The sequence below is a fragment of the Maylandia zebra genome, linkage group LG19, assembly GCF_041146795.1.
Source record: "Maylandia zebra isolate NMK-2024a linkage group LG19, Mzebra_GT3a, whole genome shotgun sequence".
In the NCBI taxonomy this organism is placed as follows: Eukaryota; Metazoa; Chordata; class Actinopteri; order Cichliformes; family Cichlidae; genus Maylandia; species Maylandia zebra.
This window is the reverse complement of record NC_135185.1, coordinates 11,368,165-11,385,562: the sequence shown is the minus strand read 5'-3', so window position 1 is coordinate 11,385,562 and position 17,398 is coordinate 11,368,165. Positions and strand designations below refer to the sequence as shown.

At 47.9% G+C, this 17,398-nt stretch overlaps 1 protein-coding gene across 4 annotated transcripts in view; it reads left to right on the top strand.

Annotated features, from left to right (window-relative positions):
• Window positions 1–17,398, top strand: part of tiam2a (TIAM Rac1 associated GEF 2a) — a 60,831-nt gene that overhangs the window by 11,737 nt on the left and 31,696 nt on the right. The window contains exons 1-6 of one of the 4 annotated variants that reach the window (XM_076877735.1): window positions 5,904–6,088; window positions 9,375–9,468; window positions 10,187–11,368; window positions 14,071–14,515; window positions 14,783–14,955; window positions 15,264–15,488. In XM_076877735.1, the coding sequence (XP_076733850.1) occupies window positions 10,193–11,368; window positions 14,071–14,515; window positions 14,783–14,955; window positions 15,264–15,488 (2,019 nt within the window). In that variant the 5' untranslated portion in view covers window positions 5,904–6,088; window positions 9,375–9,468; window positions 10,187–10,192. Of the gene's footprint in view, window positions 1–5,903; window positions 6,208–9,374; window positions 9,469–10,186; window positions 11,369–11,410; window positions 11,839–14,070; window positions 14,516–14,782; window positions 14,956–15,263; window positions 15,489–17,398 lie in introns of those variants that run through there. The other 3 variants (XM_076877734.1, XM_014410608.3, XM_076877736.1) reach the window with 3 other exon arrangements.

Sequence of the window (17,398 nt, the reverse complement as noted above, 5' to 3'; positions counted from 1 at the left end):
CTTGGCTTTGATTCATAACTTGTTTATTGTCAGCTCTGTTTGATCAGCAGAGAGTTCAACAGAGATTGTTAGCTCTCCTCTTCAGTAAAGAGTCGGTTTCTGTGAGGAGCATGATGTCAGAGGATGGTTACTTTATGCGGTAATTTACATTTCTTTGCCTGTGAGCTCTGTTTACTAAAGCCGTGCTGTGGGATATGTCCTTATTAGAGGCAGCAGACTGGTTAAGGACGTTTATATGGTGAATAATGTGATTGTGCATAAACTTGCACATGTATAGGGTCTAAATACAGCGAGACATGTCTAAACAGAGCTGATTTCACCTGATGGATGGTTTATATAGCCCTCCAGCCTGTGGTCCTGTGTTTACAGGCCTCTGATGTAGGTCCATGACACGATGCCGACTTCTCCACCACTTTATCAAACCATCTACAGCCGGCCGGCCGACTCCTCTCGGCTCGGGTAGAGGCGAGGATGTGTATTTGAAACACGCTGGCTCGGCAGCGTGACACGAATACCAAAATCTCTCCGGTGAATCATCACTTTAAACTGAAAGAATTGCATCCCTGCAGTCGTGCATTTGTGATGTGGTCTGGATTTGCATGCTGCTGCTGCAAAGAAAGGTCGGTGCCAAAAAGCAGTGCAGGCCCGAAACTTGTTTCAAACAAGTTAATCCCCCATTCACGAGGAGAGGGATAATCCTGCTTGTTTGGAGTTTGGAGTTCACTTGTTTCCGGGAAAACAGATCAGTGCTGCCGTGTTAAGAAAGGTTTTCTACACGACAGCTAGAGTTGCACTTAATTATGTCACGTCAGCATTTTTGTGGTGAGTCAAATGAGCTGGCATCTCCGCCAGGTAAACAAACAGTCTTTCATACCTGCCACTGTGTTCAAAGAGAGTCTGTAATAAGGACATTAATTACTTCAGGTAATGACTCCCAACAGTTTACTGAGCGGCAGGTCCTTTGTTACCTATGTTAACCTTCACCGCAGTGAGCAAACCAAGCAGACGGGCCCAGGCTAGTCTAACCACCTCTGACAGACTTGGAGCATCGTCTTGGCTTTGGCTTGTCAAGTGTGTCGCAGTTTAAGGCTTCAGCAGACATGACGGTGATGTATGAATGGAGGTGAGTGCTGAGCCAGCGCTCACTGTGACCCGGTTGTTGTCTGGTTTTGGTTTTTTTCACCTATTTATCAAAAGTGAGGTCAGTTTCTTGTGCTGTTGCTCAGATGATGTCCTAACCTGTGTGACAAAAGAATAATGCTCGATAACTTGATCAGTGATTCGTGTCCCGTCTGGCCTGACTGCATCTACACTTTAGCCCTTTAATTGCCCATTAAAAGCGAGACGCTGCCAGTTAGAGCACGAGTTCACCCTGAACATATGGCCCAGTTTGGCACAGGGACACAAAGTTTGAATTACGATTTCTTTTTCTGCTTTTTCGAGCTTGAATCGGACACGAGCGATCCAACAGCAACAGATTTTTGAATCGGGGCTTTCCCTTATCCAAAAGTGACTGAGAGAGCCGTGAGTGGTTCTCTAAAACGAGGATGGGGGAGGCCACAGGGGTAAACTCCCTCTGGCGTCAGAGCCCCTCAAGAATGCAGAGGGGGATTAATGCATGCCTGTGGCAGTGATGGATCGGACGAGGCTCCACACGCATTCGCCCAGACATACACCCACAGAGCATCTGGATGCAGATGGTTTGGCCAGCTTAGCAGGTGTGTGTGCGCGGCTTGTGTGTCTGCTGGAACAAGGCCAGCCGTGGTTGTTTGCCCTACTACCCCAGATAGAGCGGTAGCCACCAGCCGCATGTCATTTTGATTTGAAAGCGCAGCTTTCATCTTGCCAGCTCACCTCTGGGGCCTTTTAAACAATTCACTTTGTCCTTCTCAGATCGCAGATGAATCGATTGCCGCTCCCTCAATAGCTTCTTCTTTCCTGTTGGGTACGGTGATTGATGCTGAATGTGCGCCGTAGTGATTTCTGCTTTCTATGCGAGAACATCGATTACTGTACGTGCACGCGTCTCTCTTCCCCCCGATCCGCGGCGCCTCATCGTTTCCTGCGTGACCTCCAACAGCTGTGCACCTGAGTCGGTCCTGCAGCGGTCAATGATCTTTGATGGATCACCTTGGGGATCCTGAAGTGTGCCTCACATGACTGCCACAGTACACTACAGTGACCACTGCAGTGCTAATGAGCGAGTGGGTCGCAGGCTGATTGTATTAATCACTAGAGCTTATGAAACGTAGCGTGTGACGGATTATCTCGCCGTGCACAGCGGCAGTTGATTCGAGTGGAGATAATAGAGTTTGCTGGTGGGTTTAATGTCGGTGTTTTATGCAGACATTTGCACTCGGACGTACAAAGTCATTGTGAACTTTGTCTTTATTGATGATGCCTCTGCCCTTCCTGAAGGTTACCACTGAATGCTGCGATGTGATGTGTAGATATCTGTCAGCTGTTGTGCTTCTCCCGCTCTTCATGGGCAGGGCTGGCTGTTTACTCGTCCTCCCAGGAGCCTCAGGGTCTCCTATTTCGCCCTTGTTCCACATGTTTTGCATGCACTGCTGCCACTCATGCTATTACTTCCATTCACCGCCAGGCGTTTTCTCCATAACTTGAAGACAGAGAGTCTCTAATGGTGCTCTGCTGCGAGCCGATCACAAGAGAATCGAGCAGCTCGGCTGAGATGTTCTGCTGCAGCACAGATGTTGAGACGTGTGTGAGAGCATGCTGATTGCACTGGAAAATCAATCCAGCTAAATCGTGAGAATACCAATCAGCCTGAATGCCAGATACTGCAGCTCTGGAAAACGTTCAAGTGCACGCTGTGTGTGCGCATCTCGTGTCTTTTTCCTTTACAGATTCAAACCTCTGAATGACCTTCCTCTTTCCATTAAGCTGCTTAATTAGCAGAGAAGCTGATGGAAAGCTGATTTGCACCTGGAGTCTTCCAGCTGTTTGTTATCTCACACACACACACACACACACACACACACACACACACACAGTCTTCTTGATTGAGAGCCTGTAACCTATTCGTCCCTCTGCCATTCCAAGCATGCACATAAAAGTGCGCATTCATGTGAACATGCGCACTCTTGTGCAACAGATGGAAGCTGACACACCCTGGAGGATGTCCTCAGCCCGTGTCCCCTCTAAAGAAAAGGCCCCAAAGATGTTTAAACAACATTTCTCACATTAGATTTTAACACCGTCAGTGTGAACACAGAGCGCAGTCCCTGCAGTGTTGTTAGCTGAGAGCCCGGGCGCACACATCCCGGTTTATTTAAAGTTGGTGCCAAACTCTCGGTGCAGAGGCCTGCTTCGTCTGACAGGAGCACCACTGTGCAGAGGAGCTGACAGCAGGGAAGGTGGCGGGAAAAACGGACATCGCAGTTTGGAACAGAGGGATGAGGAACAGATGATTAATAGTGGGAGGGATAACCTTTGAGTCTCTGAATGACACAGAAGCCGAGAGATGAGTTTGAATGCGCTTCATGATATTTTCAGACTTTTACATTTGTGGAAATGAACATAAAAGATACATTTGTTTGTTTCAGTCATAGATTTGTAAAAGCAGCATGTTTTGGGGTGAAACACGGTATTGCACAAAAGACCTGACCTTTCACTCTGGCTTAAAGTATCCCAGCTTAAGTAAATTCCCTCAGTCTACCCCACCTATGTGGGGGGATGTGTGTGAGTGCACATCCCCCAGACACACACAATAAACACACACCCGCCCTGCATCGCCCGGTCCGTCCCACTAGGCTTTATTTTGAAAGCAAATCCAGACTCTTAATATTCCAAATTGATGTTTCAATGTGAGGCTGTGTGCTAATTGCTGCTAAAATGAGCAATTAAGCTCTATTTATTTCCTCCCAGTGGATGTTTTACTCACAAACTGCTGAAGACTGCAGTCCCCAGTGAACGGGATAATCAATGGCATCAAACCATAAACGGCCTCCAGCCACGAGAATGGCTCCAGCATGCTGTTTATGAGAGAGATGACTGATGTCTGATTTTTGTAAAGACACGTTGATAAATAGCAAATCAACAAATCTCTATTTTAAAAATTGATTTTAAAGGTATTTAAAGTCAGTTTTTTTTTTATAAGGCTCAATTTCTGCTGCAAATTCTGCTCTTTTTAATAATTTATGACACTGCTGGGATGAACTGTCCAAATGTGATATTATAGATGGGCTTTTGAGTGCATCATGTTTTGTTTTTTTTTTTCCCAGGGAGGGGGGGGGGGTTAATTGTTTAAACTTTGATTTTAAATCCGGGGTGAGGGGGTGCAGATTCTCTCACACTCTTATTTATTGAGCCCGGTGCCTGAAAGGCCATCCGGGGTCCTCCGGAGCTCGTTCTCAAACTTCTGCTGACTTGTATTCCTGTCAGTTACGTCATTCCCTTGTGTTTCACGACAGCTGCGCTGCTGCGCACATGAGCTGCGTTGGTGCTTTCTTGAGTTACGTCTTCATGTAGAGCAGTGTGACCTACAGTCCCCATGAACTACCTAGTTCAGCTCTTGGAGATGTGAATGGAAATCGTGCAGAGATTTGAGCACGTGTGGGGATTTAATCTGGCTGTGTTGATCGGCGCTTGTCGGAGCCTTAATTCATCGTAATTAGGGGTCAGAGCATTTGGCCGGGAGGAATTAGACCGAGCACCTGCTCTGTATGAATATGCATCACAGCGGCCCTGCCTGCCTCCTCTGTCTTTCTCGCTGCCTCGCTCTTTTCACGTCTCCCAGTCACTCCAAGTGTGTTGTTGATCAACCTTTTAGCTGCCTCCATCTATAGCCGGACAAAGGCCTTTGAGAGCAGCTCAGACTGGGCCACGAGGACCATTGTGCTGTTAACAATGTTGTTTAGCTCTGGTGAACGCTGCTGATATTGTGTCCCGGAGCTGATGTCTGTGTGTCAAGCAGAAGCAGCTGGCTGATGGAAGCCTATCCACAGCTGCTCGTACAGCGTGCACGGACGTGACTTTGAATCGCCATTCAGACCACAATGATTTTCTGGAGGAGAATCCATCTGAACGTTCTTGTTATATGTGCTATAAGCGCTGATACGTCCCCAAACATCCAGTAATCTTCGCTCGGTTACTCTGAAATAAAGTGAGAGAGCCGTCTGGCACACAGGGTCCAGTTCTGATGTCGTGCTGTGTTCTGGTGTGGCTTTGTTAATGGGTCCAGTTTGACTCTGACCACAGTTATGCGAACCATAGAGAAATGGAGGCATGCGTGTGTTTTTAGCCCGACGGCGGTCTCAAATTTGTCTCCGCTGGGAGACGGCTTAGTCACAACACTTTGAGAAAGTCGAATTCCCGGGAAGTTTTGCTTTTTTGTTGCTTTTTAAATCAACTCCCTTCAAATTAGGACTTCCTTCCCGGCCAACAGAAACGTTCAAAAGGCTCAGGCATGTCGCTGTCCCGCTCTTTTTATATTCTTCTACACTAAACATGCACACATCTCTCTCTTGGGGGTGGTTGGCTGCCTCCTTGGCCTCCTCTTGGGGTCATTGTGGTATTTAGGGTCAGACAAGAGCTCCAGTCATTGCGCCCTCAGCAGTGCCTCCCAGGCAGCGCTGCAGCCATTACACGCCAGCTTGTCTCGGCCAATCCCCTCAGACTGCTATGGAAAACCGCCTGGGCTGCAGCGGACCCTGCATCCTGCTCCTTGCCAACGGAAAAGCTGGATGTAGGAAAAACAACACGTTGGAGTAGTGGAGCCTTTCTGCGCTGGACGAGCGTTATAAAACATCCTCGCCTCTCTTCCTGAGAGAGCTCTTCTGTCGAGGACCTTTCACTTTTTCCTCTCTGGTTTTTCCTCTTGGCGCTCCGTTACCCAGGGTTACCCTCGGAGGATTGTGATTCGCTGCTCCTCCAAAGCCGGGAGGGAGTTTCCACATGTCCTCCAGTGTGCCTGGGTGTGTGTGTGTGAGTCAGATGCAGTGTGTGTGAGTGTTGCTTTAAGACTCAACGAGCCTCCCCAGAGTGAATCCAGATCAGAGAACAGCAGCTAGATTTCTCCTTTGCAAGCTCTTCAAAGAGCTTTTAGATTAAAGCCCGGGCCACGGAGGTAAGGTCTGCTCTGGACTGGAGTTTTATCTTTGTCTCCCTTTGTTTCTCCTGCTTACTGGATTAAGAAGAGCCTGGAGTGGAGAGGCTGCATTGTGCTCCCCATTATCAGATGCACAGGTGTGGTTTACACTGTGTGCTTGCATGTGTGAATGCTGTTTAGTTCCCACCTGGATCTGCTAGCTTCGCTTTGTATCTCTTGTATCCGGCCTAACTCTATGTACTTGCTTCCAGCTTGCAGCCTTGTACATGAAGACACAACAAGGTCATCTTTCTCAGTCTGAGACTTTATTGCTTCTGCCGGTCGTCGCGTTCGTCTGACTCACGAGAACAACTTTGTTTGACAGACTTGTTCCTTTGTCTAAACTTTGTGTGAAGTTTCTAGATGTTTGCACGATTGTACAAAAAGTGTTTGGAAACATTTTCATTTTCTTGGCATTAGTCTGGAATGGCGGTGGCATACAGGTATAAATCTTTCAGCAGGCTGCCATGACATTTTTGGTCGGCAGCCAGGCTCAGAGCTTCTAAATGTATAATGAAAAAGTCAGAAAGACACTTAACAAGCACTTTGATGGATGTTTGGTGGCTTTGGCTGGATCCACCGCACAGTATTACGGGCTTTCAGCAAGTGATTCATAGATGGACATTTCTGCTCATAAGCAAACAACCGCAGGATACTTTAAATCTGATTCGTATGACAAAAAGTCAGCAGGAGACGGCGTGGTCTTTGGCTTCAACCACCCTGTTTTCTCTTCTTCTTCACTTCCTGTTGTTGTTTTTCTTTGCCCGGAAAGAAACGACGGTGTTTTGCATGACTTTGAATTTAATTTGTGAGTCTGAGAGAGAAGCTTTACGCGTGCTGTTGCTTTAAGAGCCGAGCTGTCGCAGCGCCAGAGGAAAGTGATAAGAGACTAGTCCCACGGGCTGTGATTTGACAGGAGGAAAGCGGTGCGATTGTGTTAACACTCACAACCAATAACAAATGACCTCATAGCTCCTAGTGCACAATAATTCAGAAAGATTGAAACCTTGTTGGTATCCTTTATTATATTTGAGGTTATTTTGTCACTTTCACTGTGATATATTCTTTTCTTCAAACAAAACCTTGCCTGTATTTTCAGCAGGACACCTGTGTGGTGGCAGAGTGGGTTTAAAGCTGCCCTAGCAGCAGCGTGACGTTACCGTGGGGCTTCAGGGAGTGTGTCACTGCTGTGTCTGGAGTTTTTTCCTGCTGCTCTGTTTCTATAGTTTAGATTCAAGCACACGAAGGGCCAGGTTAGGAAATCCAGACTCTGCACGTGTGGGTTTGAGTTTAGAGGTTGGAGCTTCTCTGCTACAAATGCACGGTGGTCTTGGTGAAAGGAAAAAAAAGGCAGTTACATCCTCGACAATTCACATACCTGCTGTGTTTACACCAAAATGAGGCGTGGCTCATTCCTCACCGTTATCCTGAATCGCAGACCCAAGACACACACGGTGCCAGACTAAACACGGAGCTTACGTAGGAGTCACCCAGGGCCGGGCTGAGAAGAATGCCAGGTCACGGGGTGTGTGCCGAGGAGCAACGGGGTGGCAATGCTCCCTTTGCCCTTGAGCAGATGGCCTGTAGGAAGCCTTTTAACGTGAACAGAGGACTGAAGGGGAAGAAGGGGAAGAGGGAGGGAGAGTTCACGACCGGGTGCAGCGGTTTGCAGCTAAAAAGGAAGACTTGTCTTGTTGTTCTCCGAAAACATTCGCATAATGCTCCAGTTCGGCGCGCAGCAGAAGGCAAACGTGTGCCTTAGTTTGTGTGTTGGCACGCCTTTGAGCCTTTCATACCCACAGCTCTGCTCTCCCCTGAATAAACTTTGCAAGAAAAGCATCAGTGGTAGCGTTTAGAAGAAAGCCGTCGTTGTGACAAGTTTGACAACCAGCTTTATGTTGATTCCCGACAGCTGCTTCCTTAGTCTTTTACTCCTGAAAGAGAATAGTTTGGTTGCTCTCCATTCATGTAGAAAGCATCTGAATCAGGCTAACTCTGCTTTTTAGCTCCTTCTGCTCTGCTTGGCTCTTGAACAACAGAAGTTGGGAGGTAACGCGGGCTATCATTGGTCAGATTACTACTGAAGACGAGGGTTTGACCATATACTCCATAAACGCTCCCAGCTTGACTTTTTCCAGGGTTCGTAAGAATAATGGCAGCAATTTTCCCAACTGTGGGATAAATAAAGCATCTCATGATATATCCGGAAATGTATTCCTGGAGAAAAGCTGCTTCAGTAACTCAGGATTATATTTCATGCTTATATTCAACATCTTCTCCTTATAACTCTTGTGAAATGAAGCAAATGTTTAGTTAATACCCTGATCGTGTCAGACTCGCGGTTCGAGTTCATTACCGGGCCTGCTTGTCTCCACAGCCAAGTTTCCACTCTGCTTTCTGCTGCTACTTTTCACACTCGTTCTAAACAGCTGCAGAAGAAGAGAATCATTTCCTCAAGTGGCTTTTATTTTTTCTTTCTATTTAAAATGTTGATGTTTCCTGGAATTCCTTTCTCCCTGTATTAAATGCGCTCTTTAACTTTAGTTCACTTACTCCGCCAACACGTCTTAATCTCACCTCGCAGTCAAGGTGCACCCAAGCAGGAGCAGATAAACTCTTAATGCTGCAGATCACTTAATCCTGAGGTGACACTTGGCAGCGAGCTTTGTTTTTACTGTAACCGTACACATGCTGTACACATGCTGTACGTATGCTGCGAGGCTTAGCAGAGTTAGCACCGTTTGAAAGCCCTCTCAGACTGCATTACTGCATGCGTTTAGGCGTGTTGTGTTACATACACGCAAGGCAGTCACATTGCCTGCAGAGACACGTGGTGCACTCGTTCTTCTCCTTTGGATCCCGGCCCCCTGGACGAATTTGGAGATGATGGCTGAAAAAAGGAGCGAGCGAGGATTCAAAGGTTTAAAAATAAACAGATGGGTAAACTGTAGCTGGCTTTGAAATGCTTTCCCAAACCCGATCAAAGACGACGTCATTTACTCGGAGGGAGGTGGAAAAATGCATCAAATGTTTGGTTTGGCTGATGGGGGGGCGCTGTAGCGTCTGTGTGGCACTGCTGGACGTGCTACCTCGTACAGGAAGGAACTTTTCTTGTACTTTGCATTTTCGAGGACACGGTCCTAAATCATTTTTACAAAATGAAAAAACAAACGTGCATGCACCAAATGCTGTCCTCTGCTCATTACACAAAGTAAATTACATTTTTGTGGAAAGCACTAAGCCAACCTCTCCCTGTGTGTTTCAGATGAGCCAGACGACGGAGGAATGAGTTTATTTTGAGAAATGAGGCGGAGAGTGGCGCGAACATAGAAGCTCCAGTCTGAGACGAGGCTTCAGAGGTGAGTGTAAGGAGCCTTCAGACCAGGGTCAGCATTATGCTTTAGTTCAACCCCTCAGCTTTCTGTCTTCTTTATCTGGTCAACTTTCATTTTATTTAATAGCCAGGTCACTCTTGAAAAAGAGATTTTGAATCTTATAAAAGACCTGAAGTGTTGCATCCTTCCCACGCGTCATGCAGGGCTTTATTTTAGTTCCTGATCGTCTCGGTTTGCTAATTCAAAGACTTGAAGGCTGTTAGAAGTGTTTGGCCTTACTTCCACCTGTTATGCAATCACATCATGGGCGACGGCGGACACGGTAATAGTCTTACCGGCAGTGTGGAGTCTTGTCACAGCTCTCTGATGCTAATGTAAGAGAGCTGTGAAGCATCTAAAAGTTTTTAATTGTCAACATAACAACCACGACAGACTAAAGCCTGCTGGTGTCAGTTATCTGCTCCTGCAAGAATATAATAAAGTGAGAGGGAGACATCATTAAGCATCAGTGACCCGATGCAGCAGAATAAGCTATGGAAGACATCAGCGACGTATTAATCCTGCTGCTGTTGTCACTGTAGCTCAGATGACTGTGTGTATCCGTTATTGTTTATGAGTAATAAGTTAAATTTATGCCTCTGATGAATCAGCATTATGTCATACCATGTCTAATGTGTAAGAACCACGGATTTTCCAGTCGTGACATTATGGTTTTGTTTCCTTTTTTCTATGTTTTTTCCAGGGCAGGATGGGAAATTCAGAGAGCCAGTACAGCATTCAGGGTCCCAAAGGCACCAGCTTTATCTTCCCCGGGAAACAGAAGCCATATTCATTAAAGCTAGGCTCAGCCAAAGGTGATGCTCTGTCTCCTCATTCGTGGTGGAAAAATGCTCCGGTAGGCTCAGGGTACAAGACCAGGTGCGTTGGCCGTGGCTGTCTGTCGCCTCCTAAAAGCCGACAGCCTTACTCTGCCCGGCTCTGTGACTACGTCTCCAAAGGAGTGAGGGGGAGCCCGGCTCAGCACCGCTGGCATCGGTCCCCTGGATGCGGCATAAGGAAGCGGCACATGTCAGACGATGATAATCCATACGGGGTCGAACTCAACGGGCACGCCCTGAACGGAGATGATGACGAGCACGAGGTTTTAGGGGAACAAAGCAGCCCGCGGGTGGTGATCAAAAAGGACGGCACGCTCAGGGTGGAGTTCACCAACACCTCGGGGAATCCTCTCCACCTGGATGAGGCCACTGGCCCGGTCCAACTCCTCAAGTTCTCCCCCAATGTGGAGTCGGCATCGACTCCCAGTCTGCCTGGGTCCAGTGGCAGCAGGCAGGATGGTCATCACAGCGCTCCGCTTCCAGCCTCTACTTCCTCCACAGCCAGAACCAGCAAAGGCAGCTCACTGAGCTCTGACGGCTCCTGGTATGACTCCCCCTGGGGGCCGAGCACAGAGCTGTGTGAGCAGGACCAGCCTTGCTCTGCCAGCAGAACGTTAGCACACTCCCCCATTCACCAAATTGTCTCCTTTGCAGAACAGTCCCCCCCTTTGTCCATCACAGATCTGTATAAAGACCCCACAATGGCTGCGACTTTCCCCACAGCCAGGGACTTGTCCTCCCAGCTACACGAGCCTCCACCGGGCCAGAGGCCACACCGAGCGTCCTTTGCGTCCGTCCTGGACGTTCCTTTGGAAGAAGAATGCCCAGAGCCCCGCCAGTACTCTTCGTACACCCTGCCCTGTCGCAGGCCCAAATCGCACACCGTCAGCGAGAACCTGGACCAGTACCGTGACCAGGGGCAACGGCAGGAACAGGTGGGGCCGGATTTCATCTTCCAGAAGAAAGACTCCATCAAAAACCGCATCAGACGCTTCAGTGACTGGACGGGCAGCCTCAGCCGCAAGAAGAGGAAGTCTCAGTCTCAGGTGAGCCTGCACAAGATGGGCTTTGGGGTTTAGTCACTACTCTTTAATGAATTACACTCTTTTTATCACTCACAGGATGCATACAGAGCCATGCCTTATATTTTATAGAGATTTTATATTTGAAAATCTTAGTGTATCTTCATATCTAGCCCAAGAAGGGAGTGGTCATCAGACAGTTTCCCTCCTGGCAAGATTTATATGATTGCGGGCCACAGTGGTTGTCCTGGCATGGCTGGGAACCAACCACCGTCCTCTGGTCCTTTAGCAACACAACACCAGCTGTCTGAGGACAGGACGCAGCGGGGTGACACAAAATGAAATCTGTAAAGCAGCCAGGGCTGGGTCTAGTTGTTCTAGTGAGGAGGGAACAAGGATGGGAGTGACTTTTAGCACAATGCCGAAGCATGGACGACGCTCCGACGAAGAGGAGTGTGGGGCTGGTAATCAGATATCACGAATACTTTTACTGGGTGGGTAAATCTAAGTAGTATTATTGCACACTGACTGTTTTCTAGCAACATGCAGGACTTTCTTTTACACATTTAGCTCGTTCGTTTACAAGTCGGATCGATTAATCGTGTTACTGAAGATGTCCGTGGGAGGTGCATTGACTTTTGAGTGGACAGCTGATCTTCGTGTAAGTAAAACGATACCTGTGCTGTGAGGAGAGCAGCCTGTCAGCCCGCTGCCTGCACGTGGACGCAGGAACCGCCTGATTTTGGTTGTACAAACATCAGGTTTTTACAAGCTTTAATTTGACCTAAAACATTTGCTTAAACTGAGCCTGAACTCTCGTCCCTCCCTTCTTTGAGGGCTTGAAAGCAATTGTTCCTGCATTAATTCGTTTAGCTGTGCCTTGTAAAAGTTTTCAGAACGCTGTTTGGGTGCTGCCAAGAGAATAGCTGTAAGCCTTTGAGAGGATCTGTAGAGTGAGGCTAAATCCGAGCTGAAGATTTAACCCCACCCCTCCTCTAACGTTAATGAGTGACTTATGTTTGTTCTGGTTGTTGTGTTCAGATTTTCGGGTCTCCCCTCACGTTCCTCGGAGAATAAATCTGCTAATAGGGATTGGTGTTCAGTCGGTTGAGTCTAGGAGCGAAACAAAGGACAGAGAAGAACAAATGAGAAGGCGTTTTCTTCTTGGAGACTGTGTAAGCTGCTTCTCGTGCTGAAACGTCTTGATTATTTTCAGTGAAATATGCAAGAAGCTTTGCTGTGACGCAGTTTTCTGACCCTGTGCTTACTCGACTCATTTTGAGTGTTTTTAAAAAAATGCCTCCTTCTAAAGCTGCTGCGCTAATTTCTAACCACGTGCTGGTGCAGGATCGATCTGCTCCAGTTTTGTTTCCTCGTCCAGAAGTAAAATTCAAAGAAGTGGACCGAGGTCTGGTAATCAATGCTGATTACGGGTAATTGTGTGAAGCACATAAATACTTACGAAGTCTGCATTTCTGGTGCAGTTTGGTATAAACTAATTGAACCAATCAGGCAAATTCACAAACAAGTCAGTGATTAATGCACGGGGGTTTCCTTTCTCCGTAATCAACGGGGCATGCAACAAGTTCTCGTTAAATTCATTGAGCTGTTTAAAACTGTATTTCCTCTTTCCTTTGGGAGCCGTTTTGATGCCAAACTTCGGTGTGCAATATCTCTGCGGGCTGGTCACAGTGCCTCCTTTCAGCAGGTCATCAGCTCTGGTTCCCCTGGACTCGTGGGTTTAAAGGTCACATAGCGACCCTGATGCCAAAGACCAAGAATCTGCTTGTAATGAAAAGCAGATGGAGGACGGTGAGGAGAGGCTGGATAGAGTTGGGCTAGAGGAAGCTTGCCCTCTGCACAGTGTGCATCTACAGCTACTAACTAAACAACGGTGGATTTCATGGTTGCTACAAGAGGACGAAATGGTAAACAAAGCCTGTCCTCAAGTGAGCACCGAGTTCACCGGGTTCAGTCCTGCTGTGAAACTTAAACATGAACCCTTTGCTGCCTAGTTACAGGGCGCAGGGAGGCAGAACTGCATGCTAAATATGAAGAAGGGTGAGTGTGGATGCAGCACGAAATGCGCATTAAGGACTGAGACGACGCAGACAGGTTGGAGTGAAACGCATTAATAAACAAAAGATGGAGACAGAGCTCTGTCGTGACGCCGTGCGCGTCTGCACGCTGAGAGCGCTCCGCTCTGTTGCCAGGGGCGGAATCGATGCTCCAATCTAGTGAAGTGTAGGTAGGCTGTCATTAGGCATGAAAGGGTGCAATCCCATCAAGTATTCATTTGGGGAATTGGGAAGCCACAGCAGACCTCAAATGACGTGAAATTGTCTGAGCCTGGAGGGTGCCAACCTCTCAGGTGCCATCACAGGAAATTTGTCCCACTTTTTCAGCCTAGGAAGAATTTCGAGACTGTAATGCAGACTTTGAAGTAGGTTCGAGTGGTTTGCCTCGATTTTTCAAAAGTTTCGCAGTGCCTTGGGGCTAATTGAAAGAAGCAGAGTTGATTTGTGTCCCGCTGTAAGCTCACGGGTACCTACAGAAGTCTGTACACCTGGAGGGCAAACATGCTGTGTTTTGCCTAAATGTGGATGGGAACAATGCAGGTCAGAGCCAAGTTTGTAATCTGCAGCCAGCCCCACACTTCTGATCTTCCTCCAATTGACTTTTCTCACACTCTTCATTCACTTTCTTCACCTTTTGTGCCTCCTCAGGAACCCCGGTACAAGGACCTGAGTGATACGTTTGACAGTGGGGTGGATGGTCTGACTGCAGACACCAGCTCCCCCTCCCAGGTCTCCAGCCTCCTCTGGTTTCCCGGAGCCTCCAGGGCCCAATCTTCAGGAGCCATTCACCAAACGACCAACGATGCCCTTCGCCAGAACATCTATGAAAACTTCATGAGGGAGCTGGAGACGGGTACCGGGCAGGGAGGAGGTGAGAGAAGAGTGCCGTCCACCGGCACCGAGGAAGACGAGAGCAGCAGCGAATCTGCCGAAGGCTCGCTCGAGCAGCTCGACCTGCTGTTTGAAAAAGAGCAGGGGGTGGTTAGACGGGCCGGCTGGCTTTCCTTCAAACCCCTCGTTACTCTGCACAAGGACAGGAAGCTGGAGCTGGTGACGCGGCGCAAGTGGAAGCAGTACTGGGTGACCTTGAAAGGTGAGCTTCGGTGCCCTGTCCTTGAAACTCAGATGAAGAATTCACAGTTTGGGTTAGTTGGAAATATCAGAAGAGAAAATAAAATATATGAAGTGACGCATTCTTGCCATTTTTCTCATTCTGTGCAGGATTTGTGCTTTTATGTCTCAATGTCACAGCAACAACTCCAATTCTGCTGAAGTTCATTGCTTAGATTATTTTTCATGTTGAACAAGGACACAGTGTCTGCAATAATCACACGGTAAAAGCATTTCCTTCCCTTTCCAGGGTGCACATTGCTGTTCTATGAAACTTACAGTAAAGGCTCTCCGGAGCAGGAGCTGTCGCCCCGCTACGCCCTCCTGGCCGAGGACAGCATCGTCCAGGCTGTTCCTGAGCATCCCAAGAAGGAGAACGTGTTCTGCCTCAGCAACTCGTATGGAGACGTCTACCTTTTCCAGGTGAAGAGTCACCTGACTCCTGTGCTTGTGACTCAAGATTTCTCAGAAAGTCTTTGCACACACCCGCTGGTTTCTTTTTTCATATAAAATGACCTTAGAGCCCAAGTCCCATTTAAAAAGGGCTCAACTGATTTCTCATCCAGTCTCCTCTCAGGATGAAAAGAGCACATTAACCTTGATTTAAGCAGGAGTCTTTCAGCTGCCTCCTAATGATCTTTCTGAGATAAATGGTACAGTAACTTTATCGTGCATGTAATGGAAATACTGGTCAGCGGTTTGAGCTCCTCGTTTCTTTATTTCCCTTCCAGGCCAGCAACCAGACCGACCTGGAAAACTGGGTGACGGCGATCCACTCCGCAAGTGCCTCGCTGCTGGCCAAGCGCCAGGGGAAGGAGGATACGGTGCGCCTGCTGCGGAGCCAGGTCCGCGCTCTGCTGCAGAAGATCGACATGGACGGGAAGATGAAGAAGATGGCCGAGCTGCAGCTGACCGTAGTCAGCGATCCAAAGAACCGCAAAGCTATCGAAAACCAGGTGAGCAGGTGGCGATGAGGTCTGCGGGGAGACATTGGCTACGAGGGCTCGCACACTTCCTGCTATTGAGACAAATTCTCAGAGAAAATCTGCTTCGTTCGCAGTGGTGATAAACGGATTCAGTGGCGTAACGTGTGCTCGCTTCATGTTTCAGTTTTTAAACTCATCTGCGTGTCGTTACCCTGCATAATTCATGGTGAAACCACACAATGTGCCCTACTTCATTTTTCTGATTATTTCTTTTTTGGACTGCGGTGACGAGCCTGTGTTTCATTTTCGTCTGCGGGTGGGTGAAGTGGCCTAAATGCTTCAGTCCCAAACGTGTCGCGAGGGGCCCAGAGGAGCAGCTCTCTCCCCAAACATGTGATTGGGATTCCAGATGTTTCCCGGTAATGGGCTCTCAACATGCATTATCCTCTCCCTCCTCCTCGCAGCCGGAGGGAGAATCCGAAGCACCCAGCGCTGTTTTAGCCTACATACAGCAGATCACAAAGGGCTGGAAAAAGCTCCAAACCTGTAGCTTAGCAGGAAGAAAAACACTGTGACGGGAAAACAGTTTGTTTTGCAGCGTCAGGCTGTTGTCGTGGCTGACAGGGTGGTCAGTCCGTTTCATTTTTTGCACCACATTAGACACGAGGACCTGATAAAAGCTCACTGCAGGGCTGATCCGTGGAGATGTCACCGCCCAACTTTGTCCTCAGGTCTGTTTTCAATTAGCTGGTACGCCAAGACAAGAAGACGGACATGGTTGGAGTCAATGATGGGGTCAGGACCGGACTGATAAAGACGCCATGAGGCTGATGATAGATTTAAGGTTCTGGGGGAGTTGTGGAGCACCAACAGGGCACTACTTTGATGTCTCTGCCTACCCCCACCTATGTCTATGGTGCCAGTAGAGCATGTTTGAAGTCTACACACACACACACACACACACACACACACACACACACACACACACACACACACACACACACACACACACACACAGTGCAGTGAAACAGCATTGAAGGATGTGTAGAGAGAGATCAGGCAGATGTTAAAGAGGGAAAATAAGAAAAGAGAATCTCTTAACAGAAAAGCTCTGAAATGGAAGTAAGTTGTGCACGCCGGCCAGATGTGACCAAACATGACTCGCTTTCCACTGATGTGCATTTTTTATCCTGCGCTGACTCAAGCCTGCTAGATGCATCAAGCATTAATATAAAAATTCTATTCATCAGTAACGCGCCCCAGCATGACTCATCAAATCGAATTTTCTGCAGGACTATTTTAGGCCGTCCCGGCACAAAGACGTGGATATTTGACTGTTGACAAACCGATCCGTGGCACATCAATCTGGAGCTCGCACAGATCTTGTCAGATGTTATACATAAAAAGGATTTTTCCAAAGCAGCGGCCCTGCAGGTTTTAAGGAAAGAGCTTATCTGATTTCGGCGGCGATGCCTCCCACCCCCTTTTAAAGTCATCTTCAAACCGCTCAGTGGGAATTAAATTACGGTACACTGCGTTTTATACAATGACCCAAGAATAGCAGGATAAAAAAACCAACTTGTGTTCAAGTAACAGCACGAGCCGCAGCAGACAGGAAGCTGTTTGACGCATCCTTTTAAGGGATGAGTATAGCAAAGCCATCCACAGGTTTCTGGTGTGCTCGCCATAGAAATGGCACCTTCAGCCACTGTTATCTGCACAGAAGTACCCACTTTTTAGTTTAACACTGACTACCGAGTCAAAATGTTTTCCTTTGACTCGACTTTGACTTGATCTCCAGACTTTCTAAGATTCAGACAGGAACCTTTGGCTCTCAGGACGTTTGCCCAGCCGAGCTTTTCACAGAGCGGCGAGTCGGCCTCTCGGCAATTTCTGTGCAACCTTTGTGTTTAAGATGTTTGTGAAGTCACAGGGTTCAT